General features: G+C 41.6%; 1 protein-coding gene across 9 annotated transcripts in view; it reads right to left on the bottom strand.

The window, feature by feature from the left end:
* Positions 1–13,504, bottom strand: part of LOC101705290 (ceramide transfer protein-like) — an 82,978-nt gene that overhangs the window by 14,899 nt on the left and 54,575 nt on the right. For 2 of the 9 annotated variants that reach the window (XM_087201207.1, XM_087201216.1), the window contains 2 exons: positions 11,406–11,469; positions 7,662–8,738 (listed from right to left, as the gene is read on the bottom strand). The exons of 3 other annotated variants lie outside the window; for them this stretch is intronic. In XM_087201207.1, coding sequence (XP_087057333.1) covers positions 8,677–8,738; positions 11,406–11,469 — 126 coding nt within the window. In that variant the 3' untranslated portion in view covers positions 7,662–8,676. Of the gene's footprint in view, positions 1–7,661; positions 11,470–13,429 lie in introns of those variants that run through there. 4 more of the 9 variants (XM_087201209.1, XM_087201210.1, XM_087201214.1 and 1 more) reach the window with 3 other exon arrangements.

Here is a 13,504-nt window from a genome sequence, read left to right on the forward strand (position 1 = left end):
GTAACAAGAAAAATAACTAAGACAAAGACGTTAGTAAATGACAGTTTTGCAAATCAGTTGACTAGAAAAGCTGGTTCTTTTAAAAAAATCAATAAAATTGATAAAGATCTAGCTAAATGGAAGGGAGGGCTTGAGAGAAACACAAATTAGCAATATGAGGAATCAAATAAGAGAACTGGAGATCCTATAAACAGTAGAAGAAAACTAAGGGGATCTGCACCTGGCAACAGGGTAGTATTTCCTACTGGAAAAATTCTGTCATTGATGGTGTCTAGATGTCCCCTCAAAAGCTTCATGCAGTCATAGGTGGAGCTTTTCAGAGGTGGCTGGATCTAGAATATGTGATGCTGGGATTGACTCACGCTACATTGTTAGGATCAAGGGCACTAGGATTAAGGGTGTGAGTGATACCTGCCCTAAGTAGCCTGGATTAGGTATACGGGATAGAAAGACCTATGACTGTCCTTTGTTGCTTTGCTACTGTTTATTAGCCATGAAATGTTTCTCCTCTGTGATGCCTGTCTGCTATGTCTGCTGTGCCCCTCTGCCTTGGAACCAGCAGATTACGGACTAACACCTCTACGAACTGTGAGTTAAATAACCATTCCTCCCTTAACTTGTGGGTGCTGGGTATTTTGTCTCAGCAACAAGGAAAGTAACTAAGACAGGATTTGGTTCCAGAGAAGTCAGATCATTGCTGTGACTGTACTTGACTTTGTGTTTCAGGAACCTTTGGAGCTAGCTTGTCAGAAGGGATTGGAAAGGTATGGAGATGACAGCTGAAGAAGTAGAACTGGAATGTCTGAGGCTGTATTTGATGGGAGATTCTGGTCAGAGCTCAGAAGATCAGAAGGCTGAAAGAAATTCTGCTGGTAAAGACCAGGCTCAGGAGGTTTCTGCTGTGAAGAATGCACTCACTATGGACTCCAGAGGATGTGTGTTATGGCTTGGCAGAAAGTTTGTCTGCATTTTGCTTGTGCCAAAAGACTGCCCAAGGCTGACATTAAGGGCAGTGGACTAATTAATTTGTCAGAAAACATTTCAAGGCTGTCTAATGTTGAGGTTGTGATATGGCTAATTTGAGAGGTACTTAGCCAGATTTATGTTGAAAATGAAGAGCAAAGATCCCAGCAGAATTATTTAAAATGGTTTGACATGGGCCAAAAAGGAACCTGCAGTAAATCTGTGGACGATAAAGATAGAGTAGAGGGGATCTTGCTTGCTGAGAAGAAACAGAAGAATAAAAAAGATGGCCTGGAGGCATCACAAGAAGCAGCAGGACTCCACCCTTTGCAGCCTCAAAATTGAAAAATGAAAGACTTTGCTTTGAGAAGAAAGCCCCAGAATGCCATGTTCCCAAACAGTGGTGGCCTTGGGAAATTGTTCCTTGGGATTTAGTTCATAGACACTTGACCCCTACAGCCAAGAAAGCTACTGCTCCAGTTGGCAACACACATTGGTTTCATCCAAGTGGTACCATTTTGAGGTGCACACAGAGTGCAAGAGTTCTGGTGTCAGGAAGGCTTCCACCCAGATTTCAGAACACCTGGGAGGCCAGGCAGTGTGTGAAGCTGTGAGTGTGGATCTGAAGGTGCAGAGGAGACCCCAGAAGTTTGAAGAAGCCCTGAACATGGATAATCGGAGGAAAACTGCAAGGAGGGAGCAGACCCAGCCCAAGAGAGAAGCCATGGGAGTTACAATCACTGGTTGTGCCACAGGAGTGGAACCACCCAAGCTCTTTGGAGTTCACAACTTGCCACAGATTGCCAAGGATGCTGGTAGTGGAACTGTGGGATTTAATGATTACTGTACTGCATTTTGGTCTTCCTTTGTTCCCATTCCTTACTATCCTGTTTGTAACTTTTGGAATGGAAATGTCTATCTTGTGTTACTGAATGTAGGAAGTATTTAACTTTCATTTCATTTGTACAGGGGCTTTCAGCTAAGAGTTTGCCTTAAAACTCAGAGGAGACTTTGGACTTGGACTTTTCAGGAATGTTGAAACTGTTAGGACTTTGTCAACTCTTGGAGATGAACTAGATCCCTTTGAGGTAAAGGAATGTACATAAGTCTTGGTGGTGCCAGAGGTGGAATGTTATGGCTTGTGTCTAGATGTCCCCCTAAAGCATCATGTAGTCATAGGCTATTTGGAGGTGGCTGAATCTACAATGTGTGATCAATTCATTGAGGAGGTAGGCCTGAGGGCACTAGGATTAAGGGTGTGAATGCTACCCACCCTAAGTAATCTGAGTAAGATAAAAGGGGCAGAAAGCCATAAGGTCATTGCTTTTTCTGTCCTCCTTTGCCATGAATTGCTGCTCCTCTGCCACTCTGCCTTGGACATGATTATGGACTGAAACCTCTGTGACCTGTCAGCCAAATAAACCCCTTCTCCTCTAACTTTGGGTGTTGTGTATTTTGTCTCAGCATTGAGAGCAAAGTAACTAATACATCTTCTGTAGCTGCAATCTGAAAATCAGTTATTGCAGATAGGTAGACACTCCAGTGAGTACAGCCAGAATTCATTTCATGTATGTAGCTTCTGCATAAACACTATGAGCTCTAGCTAGTGGCAGTTACAAACTGCACCTCAGGTCATACACTTCATTCATTTCTACAGGTGGTCAAGGAATATCTTAGTCTGTAATCTTCAGGAAATACACCAGAACCATTCTAGAAAGTCAGATAGGCCTCTAAAAAATAGTGAAATATTCAGAGCTCTCCAGGCCCTTTCTTTGCACCAGAGCTGAATGGCACTCCTTTTTTTTTTTTTTTTTTTGGTACCGGGGATCGAACTCGGGACCTTGCGCTTGTGTGGCAGGCACTGGGACCACTGAGCTAAATCCCCGGCCTGAATGGCACTTTTTAGAGCAATCTCCCCTTCACAGTAGAAACCTTATGTAGACGCACTCTGAAAATCAGTATTGTAGATACTTAGACACTCTGGTTAGTATAGCCAGAATGCATTACCTGTATGCAGTTTACACCCAAACACTGTGAGCTCTAGCTGTTGGCAGTTACAACTGAACCTCAGGTCATACACTTAGGCTCACCTCTATGGGGCACCAATTGCAAGAAATATCTTAGTTTGCAACCTTTAGATAATACAGCAAAACCATGATGGAAAGTCAGTTAGGCTTCTAAGAAAGAGTTAATTTTAGTGAAACATTCAGAGCTCTCCAGGCCCTTTCTTTGCAAAAGAACTGCAAGGCATTTTTCTAGGCCTGGCCAATTCACAACAGAAACCTTGTATAGGTGTACTCCGAAAATCAGTAATATAGATAGGTAAACACTACAGTGAAGTACAGCCAGGCTGCATTCCCTGTATCCAGTTTATGTTCAAACACTGTGAGCCCTAGCTGGCTGCAGTCACAAACTGCAACTTAGTTCATATCTTTCCATTCAGTTCTATGGGGCACTAATGGCAAGGAAAATCTTAGTCTGCAATCTTCAAGTAATACAGCAGAACCACTCTTGAACTCAATTAGGCTTCTAAGAAAGAGTTAGTGCTAGTAAAACATTCACATCTTCTCTAGCTTTTTGTTTGTTTGTTTTTTGCAACAGAGCTGCATCTCAATTTCTCTGTCATACTGCCTTTCACAACAGGAGCCAAATATATGTGTACTCTGAAAATTAGTTACTGCACATAGGCTCCATTCCTTGTATCTTGGTTATACCCGAACACTGAGAGCTCTAGTTGGTTGCAGTTTCTATCTATACTTTATGTCATACACTTCCATTCACTTCTAAGGGGTACTAAGAGGCAAGGAATATCTTAGCCTGTGCACTTCAGAAAAAACAGCAAAACAAATCTGGAAAGTCAGACTTCTAAAAGAGAGTTCATGTTAGTCAGACATTAAGACCTCTGTAGACAATTTCTTTTTGTTTTTTTTTTTTTTGCACTTTATTAAATTCTTTTATTGGTACATTGTAGGTATATAACACAATTACATTTTTCATTGGGAATTGTACCTTTACATAATGCATCTTGGTTCTTATTTTTGCCCCATTCCTAGCCCTCCCTTCACGCCCTCCACCTATTTACAAAGACTTTATTTCCATTTTTTCCATTTCTCAGCATTTTTCCTTTCCCTTCTTTCCTTTCCCCTGCCCCTCCCACTACCCCTACCCCTTTGGACCTTTTCTTCCTATTTTGCATTATCGATTATTCATTCTAATCATTGGGACATTTTAGGTATACAATATAATGACATTCATCATTGGAAATTTGCACCTTTACATAGTCTCTCTTGGTTCTTATTTTTCACCCTTGCCCAGCCCTCCCTTCAACCCCTCCAGTCCTCCCTAGTTACAAAGATTTTGTTCCTATTTTCCCATTTTCTCATATTAATCCCATTCCCTTCTATCCTTTCCCGTAGCCCTACTTCCTTCCCCTTTGCCCCTTTTCTTCCTATTTCACATTACATATTATACATTTTAGTCCTTATTTACACTTTGTTTCTCACACCGGAGAAACAATTCAGTATTTATACGTGTGTCCTATTTATTGCACTTAAAGAGTATGGCCTCAATGTGAATCCACTTAGCTATACATGTCTCTAATTTCTCATTTTTTATGGCTGAGTAGTACTCCATTTTATTAAAAAAAAACAACACATTTTCTTTATCCAGTCTTCAGTTGATGGGCATTTGGGCAGTTTCCAAGTTTTAGCTATCACAAACTGTGGTGCTATGAACATGGGTGCACATATATCACTGTGGTATGATTCTTTTAATTCTTTGGGGAAGATACCCAGCAGTGGAATAGTGGGGTCAAATGGGACTTCCAGTCCTAGTTCTTTGAGGTATCTCCATACTTAATTTCCACAGTGGTTGAACCAGTCTACACTCCCACCAGCAGTGGAGCAGGGTTCCTCTTTCCCCACAGCCCTGCCAGCATTTGTTATTGGTTGATTTCATGATAGCAGCCATTCTGTCTAGAGTGAAGTGGAATCAGCGTTGTTTTCATTTGCATCTCTTGAATGACCAGTAATGTGGAACATTTTTTCATGTATTTATTTGCTATTTCTACTTCTTTGTCTGAGAAATGTCTGTTCATTTCAGATGCCCATTTTCGGATTGGGTCTTTAAATTTGGGAGGTCTGATCTTTTTAAGTTCTTTATAGATTCGAGATAGTAGACCTTTGTATGAGGAAGAGCAGGTGAAGACTTTTTCCCACATTGTATTGTGGGTTGTCTCTTCACACTGCTGGTGGTTTCTCTTGCTGTGCAGAAGCCATTTGATAAGGAGAGATCCCACTTGTTGATTGTTTGTGCTAGTTCACGGGCAACTGAGGTTTTGTTCATAAAATCTTTTCCTACACCGATGTCTTCAAGGGTTCTACCTAACCTCTATTCCAACTGGTTCAGAGTTTCTATTTTAATATTTAGATCTTTAATCCATTTTGATTTTAGTTTAGTGCATGGTGAGAGATACAGGTCTAGTTTTAATCTTTGGCAAGTTGAAGCCCAATTTTCCCAGCACCATTTATTAAAGAGGCTATCTTTCCTCCAGCGAGGGTGTTTGGCTCCTTTATTGAAGATGAGATGGCTGAGTGTGTCTGGCGTTGTTTCTGCATCTTCTAATCTGTTCCACTGGTCCTCAAGTTTCTTTGCTGGTACCATGCTGTTTTTATCACAGTAGCTTTGTAGTGTAGTTGCAGGTTGGGGATTGTGATACCCCCTGCCATGCCTGTCACCTAGAATTGCTTTTGCTATTCTGGGTCTCTTCTTGTTCCTGTAGACACTTTATTTGCAATAGAGCTGCATTGCATTTCTAGGCCAAACTGTCATTCACAGTAGAAGTCTTATGTATGTGCACTATGAAAATCAGTATTGCAGATAGGTAGAGTGACCAGTGAGTAACACCGGACTCTTTTTCTCGTATCTAGTAGATATCCCAACACTGAAAGTTCTACCTGCTTGGAGTTACAAACAGCACTTTATTTCATAATCTGCCATTCATTTTAATGGGGAGGCAGGGTGAAAACTTCAGCTAAGACAGAAGAACATATATCCATTCCCTTTTAGATTTCCCACCTAGATTTCTTGCTAGGAATATAGTTATAGGTCTTCTGTCCTTCTCTTTTCCAAAGAATTGTGTAACACATTCTACCCCCACACTGCTAATCACTCTAGAAGCCTAATAAATGTGCACACTCAAAATCCCTATTTCAGACAGGCACACACTCCACTGAGTAAAGCCTGACTCCATTCCTTGTATCAAGTTGAAATCCAAACACTGAAAGCTCTAGCTTTTTGTAGTTACAAACAGCACTTTACTTCATACTCTGACATTCACTTCAATGGGGAGGCATGGCACAAGAAATATTCCAGGGTAAAAACTTCAGATAAAATAGCAGAACCTATTTGCATTGGCCTTTAGACTTCTCACCTAGACTTCTTGCTGGGAATACAATGACAGGTCTCCTGCTCTTTTCTTTTCCAGAAACCTGTATAACTCATTCTACCCTAAACTACTATTCACTGTAGAGGCCTGATATATCTGCACTCTGCAAATCCCTATCGCAGATAGGAAAACATTCCAGTGATTGCAGCCAGGCTCCGTGCCTTGTATCTAGCTGATACCCAAACCCTGAAAGCTCTAGCTTTTTGTAGTTACAAACAGCACTTTATTATATTCTACCATTCACTTCAATGGGGAGGCAGGGTCCAAGAAGTATCCCAGTGAAAATCTTCATGTGTAGCCTGGAGCAGGAACTGCCATTTGGGGAAGTTCCCCAAAACTGATAGACTGCAATAGTGTGGAAAACTCAAGCCACCGGATAGATTTGGGATGTAAGCCCCTTCACCTGTTCTCCTTCCTCCAAACATATGACCTCTAGCAAATTTTGCTGGAACATGGAGGGATGCATGAGCAGGAAGTTGCTCCCTCCTTGATGTGCCACCAGTTTTTCCCCCTTTTTTTGTGGTGTGCTACAGTGGCAAAATGGAAACTCTAGTGACAACAAGGTTAGGTACCACAGCAAGGGCAGTGAAAGTAGTGAGTGGAACAGCACCACTGCTCCTGCCCTGCTTCCAGCAGTGTGTGAGAGAGAAGGAGGGAGGACTTAAGCAGCCTTTGGCTGTGGTAGGGTAATGGGCGGGAATACAACACTCCCCTCAACCTATTCCCAATGGTGCGAGAGGGGAGGGAGAAGTAGAAGCCAATCAGCCTTTGGCTGTCTCTGACGTAGTGGCAGAGGCAGTGAGTTGCTCAACAGCACACCCCCTGCAGGGCACCCAGCAGTGTGAGAGAGGAGAGAGATCTGCCAGTGGAGTGGAACAGAGGAGGCTGTGCAAGGGCCAACTCTGTGCAGTTGCCAAGGGAGGGGCCAACTCTATATCAAGATTCAACAAATTCCACACAAGAACAGAATATTAAAGCTGTTAGAGAAGAGAAACAAATCACATCTTAAGAAAACCCATCAGAATCATAGCAGACTTCTTAACACAAAACACTTAACTCTTCACTCCAAGGAGAGCTTAGAGTGAAGTATTTCAAGTCCTGAAAGAAAACAATCTCCAACCCAGATTGATGGACCCTGAATAAGCATCTTTTAGAGTCAATGAATAAATAAGATACTTCCATGACACAGAACAACTGAAGAAATTCATGACCACCAAACTGTTGCAGAATTCCGAGGGACAAAAGAGACCAATGGGAATCAGGAGGATTTTATTTTAAGGTTTAAATTGTATACTGGCTAAATGGATTTCTGTGCATAGGAAGAGTGTTGAACAAAGAGAAGTTCCAGCTTTTATACATTTGATCAAAGGGGAGTGTTCTTTCTAGTGACATGAAAGATGGGGGGCAAGTGAAGTTATAGAAGCAAAGAAAAAGCAAGTTAGTCATGTCTCACATGATGACAGTTTTGTTTCCTGTGAATCTTTTGTGAAGGCATTATGAACTTTGTTTACAAGGCATAGTTGTCAATCTCATTTGTATCTTTTGAGGCCATGCAGTTCCCTAAAGTTACAAAGACCTCATTTACATTTCATGTAACTGTCCTATTAGTACCAGGATGAGTGTACATCCTTGAAGGAAACCAGATTCCTATGAAGTCAGGTCTTCACTGGACTCTGTTAGCAAGAACCTTGTTGTTTATGTTATCTGTAGCAAAACAAGGAGTTACAGCTATAGAGGAGAGGGGTGACTGGGGGGGAGTGCTCTAGGCTTGTGCTTTTTTAAAGTCCTGCTTCATTCCCTCATTTGATGCTTTTGTTTTTAGTACCGGGGATCAAACTCAGGACCTTGTGCATGTGCGGCAGGTGCCAGAACCACTGAGCTAAATCCCCAGTCCCCTTTGATGCTTTTCATAACAAGATTTACTAGAAAATATAATCATCATTATTTTTTTGTCACAATGTGGATGGACAGTACAACCTACTGAGCAGAGATTGGCACTTATTTAAGGCTGTCAGTCAAGTAGTGGTATGCCTGTCAAGAGACTCTGGCCAATTGAATGTTTTTCACAAGTAGGGATAAGAGGCAAGGGAGAATTACAACAAAGAGGATAAGAAATTTGTTGTCATTGTGATTCTGTATTGATCTACAAGCCTTGGCTGTGCATAGACTTGTCAGCTTCCAGGGTGACTAGAACAGGGCTGTCATCTCTGGTGGTGATCTTGTCACAGGATCAGCTAGTTCGGGTGTTCTGGATCCTGCTGGCTTGTCTAGCAGTCTTGGGTAGCCTGTTTCAGCCAACTGTGGTGGATCCAAGGCATGATTCCTGCAACTTTAACAGCAGTGGAGGCAGACAAAAATGACAGTATGGGGCCCATATCATTTGTGTCCCTGAGGAGATGGATTTTATTTCTTGACCCAGTGTCCCCAGGTTTGAAAGGGTGTATTGGGTCTGCCAGACCTATGGGCATCTTTATCTTCTACCCAGCTATGGATATTTTGCAGGGCATTTGCAAAGCCTGTATTGGTTTACTCGGGACAATTTTCTTATCTCACAGAGATTACCCTTAATTTGATCTATAATTGGATGTGTCTGGCTGAACACAGTTTTATAATGGGAATACCCAGTTTGTTTGGTGAGGGTGCACTGGCCTCAGGGGAGAACTGTGGGTAGGACTTGATCTCATATCAAGTAAGTTGTTTTTTACAATATTTCTTAAGCAATTGTTTGAGTGTCCAGTTTATGTGTTCCACTTTTTCTGAGCTGTGTGTGCAGTAAGCTGTGTGAAGCTTTTATTGTATCTTTAACATCTGTGTGAGCTCCTGGACTATCTTGGCTATAAATGCTGGTCCATTGTGTGACCCAAAGGTCAAAGGCAGGCCAAATCTTGGGATGATGTCAATTAGGAGTACATTGGCCATCTCTTGTGCCTTTTCTTCAAGTGGGGAAGGCCTCAACCCATCCTGAGAAGGTGCAGACAAGCACTAACATATATCTAGTCACCTCCTCAAAACTAGTAAAGTCCATAAGCATGTTATGGGGTAGCTCCTGTGTTTTGGAAACCTGAGGGCTGGGGGGGTGCCTGTCTTGGTTTATTTTGTGCACAGTTTAAGCATTGCTGACAAACAGCTCAAGCAATGGCAGTGAGCCATGGCACATAGAAATGGCAGCCTAATCCTGTCTTTTCTACATGAGACCCCTGATGAAATTGTTTTATGAACTTGGGGCCGGGCGCTTTGGGGATGGCTAGCCTCCCACCAGAAAACTTCAATTGTCTCCCCCTTTATATACTTCAAGCTTCTTGTGCAAACCAGGGTTTCTCACTTGGAGAATAATTTGGGGTGTCTGGGAGAGGAAGCTCAGAGATGAGGGTCATGGCTAGTGTCCTTCTTTAAGTTTAGGGTGCTATCAGCAGCCCATTTTGCTTTTCTGTCTGCTTTTCTGTTCTCTCTGGATTCGAATGCTCTAGTGCTTTGGTGCCCCCTGCAGTGTATAACAACCACTTTCTTGTATCTGCGCTTGTATCTTGCAGCTACAAAATTTCTTTTTTGTACTTTATTGTTTTTCTTTTAGCAGTTAAGAGTCCACTTTTTTATATATGGCCTCAATTCATATGCAATATTGTGAAGGCTTATTTTTAATCAGTACAGACATTAGATTTTTTTGTCCTCTGTTAACAAGAGAGGCCTTGTCAAGGCCACTAGCTTTGCCTCTAAGCTAAAGTCCTGGTGAGCAAAGGCCAAGCCTCTACCACGGAATCCAATCTCATCACTGCAAATCTGGCCAATTGGACTTCTTCTAACAAAAGGCTGTTTCTATCTGTGAAATATCTGATATCTGGGTCTCTGAGGGGGTGCTTTATGAGATCTCTTCAGCTCGAGACCATTTCATCTATTACTTCTACACAGTCATGGATGGGGGGTGGGGTGGGGGTGGGTCCCAGTTCAATTGAAAGCAAAGTGGCTGTTTTAAGAATGTTCAAAATCTCTAAATTTGTGAGATTTTCACATAGAGGCTGATGATTAACAATTCATCCTCAGATTTGATAACCGATGGTGCCCTCTCTGTTCCATTAAGGTTATAACTGAGTCCAGTACTTGTATATGTCATGCCCAACAGACAAGGCCATTATTGGAAGGCACTGTGGGAAACTTCAGAAAAGAACAAAGACAGTAAGTCTTGTCCCAGCCACTACAATTCCAGGAAACCTGATAGCACCTGCAACCACCACCCATCCCAAGAATTGTGACCTCACTCCACCTCTTAATTCCTCAGGGCAGCAAACTCCTCCCCTCCCCTTTAAAATTTTGTTCTTGCCTCACTCACTGCTGAGTCCACTTTTCCCAGACTCAGCTCACTTGTGTTTTCTCACGCAAGTGAATAAACCACCCTCTTACTTGCACAAGGTCTCCTCTGGATGGTCTCTCTGCTCTCCCCCACCTCCATTACAGTATGGTCAATTGTTGTCCCATTGTTAACCTGTCAGCTTCCTGCATCAGCAGGACAGTGGCTTCAAGTGCCTTAAAGCATGGAGGCTATACTAGGGCCACAGAGTATAATTGTTTTGACAAGTATGTCACTGGGCAATGCCAGGATCTCAAGATCTGAGTTAAAATTCTAATGGCCATTTTCTTCCATTCATGGAAATATAGGAAGAAAGGCTTGGTTATATCTGGCAGTCCCAAAGCTGTGGCCAGAGTCAAAGATTCTTTGAGTTGTTTAAAAGATTTCTCCTGGTCAGCTTCCCAGAGAAGGGGCTTCTTACCCACCCTTTGATAGCTTCATTTTATAAGGCCTTAGCCATGAGTGAGAAGTAAGGATTCCAGATGCAGTAGAAACTTGCTGCACCTTATCTGACATCTTGTAGACAGGTTTGTGAGGGCACACAGCTTTTTTTTGTTGTTCAGTGCCCAGCTTGCATTCCCATTTTGTTACTATAAACCCAGATACCTGACCCTTTGTTGGTAAATTTGGGCTTTCTTCTCAGACACCTTATACCTGGCATTCTAGAACAGGTTAAGATCATCTCTGGTCCCTTGGAGACAGTCCTCAAGAGAGGGAACTGGAAAAGAAGATCATATAAATATTGTAGTAAAACAGTCAATTATTAGTGTAGGAAAGGCCTTGAGATCAGTGGCCTTATCCGATCCCCAAAGATCATAGGGGAGTTCATAAACCCCTGGGGAAGCCACGTCTAAGTGAGATGCTCTTTTATGCCAGTAAGTGGGTCCTCCCACTGAAACGAAAAAATGGGTTGACTGATTCCAAGTGGAGGCAGAAAAAAGCAGCTTTTAAATCTAGGCAGAGAAACCAGGCAGCACTTGGTGGAATAAATCCCATCAGTGTTTGTGGATTTGGCACCATCAAATGTGTAGTCTCAATAACCTGATTTATGGCATCCAGGTCCTGTACTGGTCTGTATTCATTTTTCTTGACTTATGCACTGGCAGGAACAGGGTGTTTCAGGAGGGATGGCATCTAGTCAAGACTCTATGTTCTTAGAGCCACTTTAAATGTCCATGAATGCCTTGTATGGCTTCCTAGGGGAGGGGGTGTTGTCAGATTTGAACTGGAGTTGCTCCTGGCTTTAGTTCCATTATCACCAGTGTTTGATTTAAATACAGCCACATCAGAGAGAATAAGAGGGTGGAGTTAACATTTATTAATTGTAGCTACAGGCAGATGATTAGAGAGCAACAATTTATGAACAGTAAGAGCACTCAAGTAAAGTATATATTTCTAGCTTTCTTTAGAGGTAGCACATTCTAAACTTTCTTGGTTTGGAACACAGATTAATCTCTATTCTCTACAATCTAGAAGACTTAATCTAAAGGCATGAACCTGTGATATCAACATTTTGGGGATCTTCAATGTTTTAATATTCATTTGATAGGAACAGACGTCTGTTTTAGTCAGTATTGTTGCCAAGTTGTTTTCCAATGCATTTGCAAAATTTACAACTTCTATCAGCAGTGTATGGTATTATCTGTTGCTCCATATTCTCACCAACACTTGGTATTCAGCCTTTTAAAAGCTGTTTTGGTGGGTATATGGGGTGTATCACTGAAGTTTAAATCTGTGTTTCTGTTATGACTGACAGTACAAAGCTACTATGTGTTTATTACGTACTTGGACATCCTGGTTATGAAATATCAGTTGAAGTCTTTTGACTAGATTTTGTGTGTGTGTTGCTAGGAATTGAACCTATGAACCTCACATCCCCTACATAAATAAAGCTATAACCTCAACCCCTAGCCTTTTTTCTCCCATGTCTTAACTGAGCTGTCTAAACCCCTCATATTTATTTAGGAATCTCTCTGACAAAAAAATAAAATCTTTCCAAATTTTATCTCAACTGGCTAATATCTGCCACAATATATTCTTGCCTCACTGTTCAATGTAAAGTATTCCCAATTGTTTTATTGCCAACTTGATAAAAAGGTAAAGGCTTTCCCAGACAGAAGAACCTAGCTGAACACTCCATAAATTGCTGATCCAAGTTCCCTTTATTTAAAATGATTTACTTTGTTAAAGTATCTAGGTAACAGATGGAAGCCAGTTGTAAATGTTGGGTCAGGTGAATCCAACTTCCAAAACCTGCAGCCAGGAACTGACAAATACAAGATTTCGTTGTAAGCCTTTGACAGTTGGCTTCTAATTCTATAACATTAAAAAAATAAAGAGGGCTAGTACTTCTTATTCCTCTGTCATTTCATCAACCTCAGTAGTGCTGGTAGTGTGAAATAATTTAATTTAGCCATTTAATAAAAGATTTACTTACTATCAAGTATGAATTGCTACATGCAATTTGGCACCTGACTCCCACTATTAAGAACTAATAGGGCCACTTGCGAGCGCTAGGTCTTGAGTTTGATCCCTGGTACCCAAAGAACAAAAAACAAAACACAACAAAAACTAATGAAAATTCCTAATATTAATGAGTAAGAGGTCCAGAGATAAAATGATCTTCTTTGCTGGTTAATAAAGGTCAGTTGTGATTGTATGTATTGATTTTTCTATACCTTATCTGAAAAAGTAGGGAGCGCTGGCTATTCTGGTAGCTATTAGATTTGCCATTCCCTCAAAATGCAAAGCTC

Source organism: Heterocephalus glaber, unplaced genomic scaffold, assembly GCF_053883595.1.
Source record: "Heterocephalus glaber isolate CG9 unplaced genomic scaffold, H.glaber_assembly_v1.0 deba00001757, whole genome shotgun sequence".
In the NCBI taxonomy this organism is placed as follows: domain Eukaryota; kingdom Metazoa; phylum Chordata; class Mammalia; order Rodentia; family Bathyergidae; genus Heterocephalus; species Heterocephalus glaber.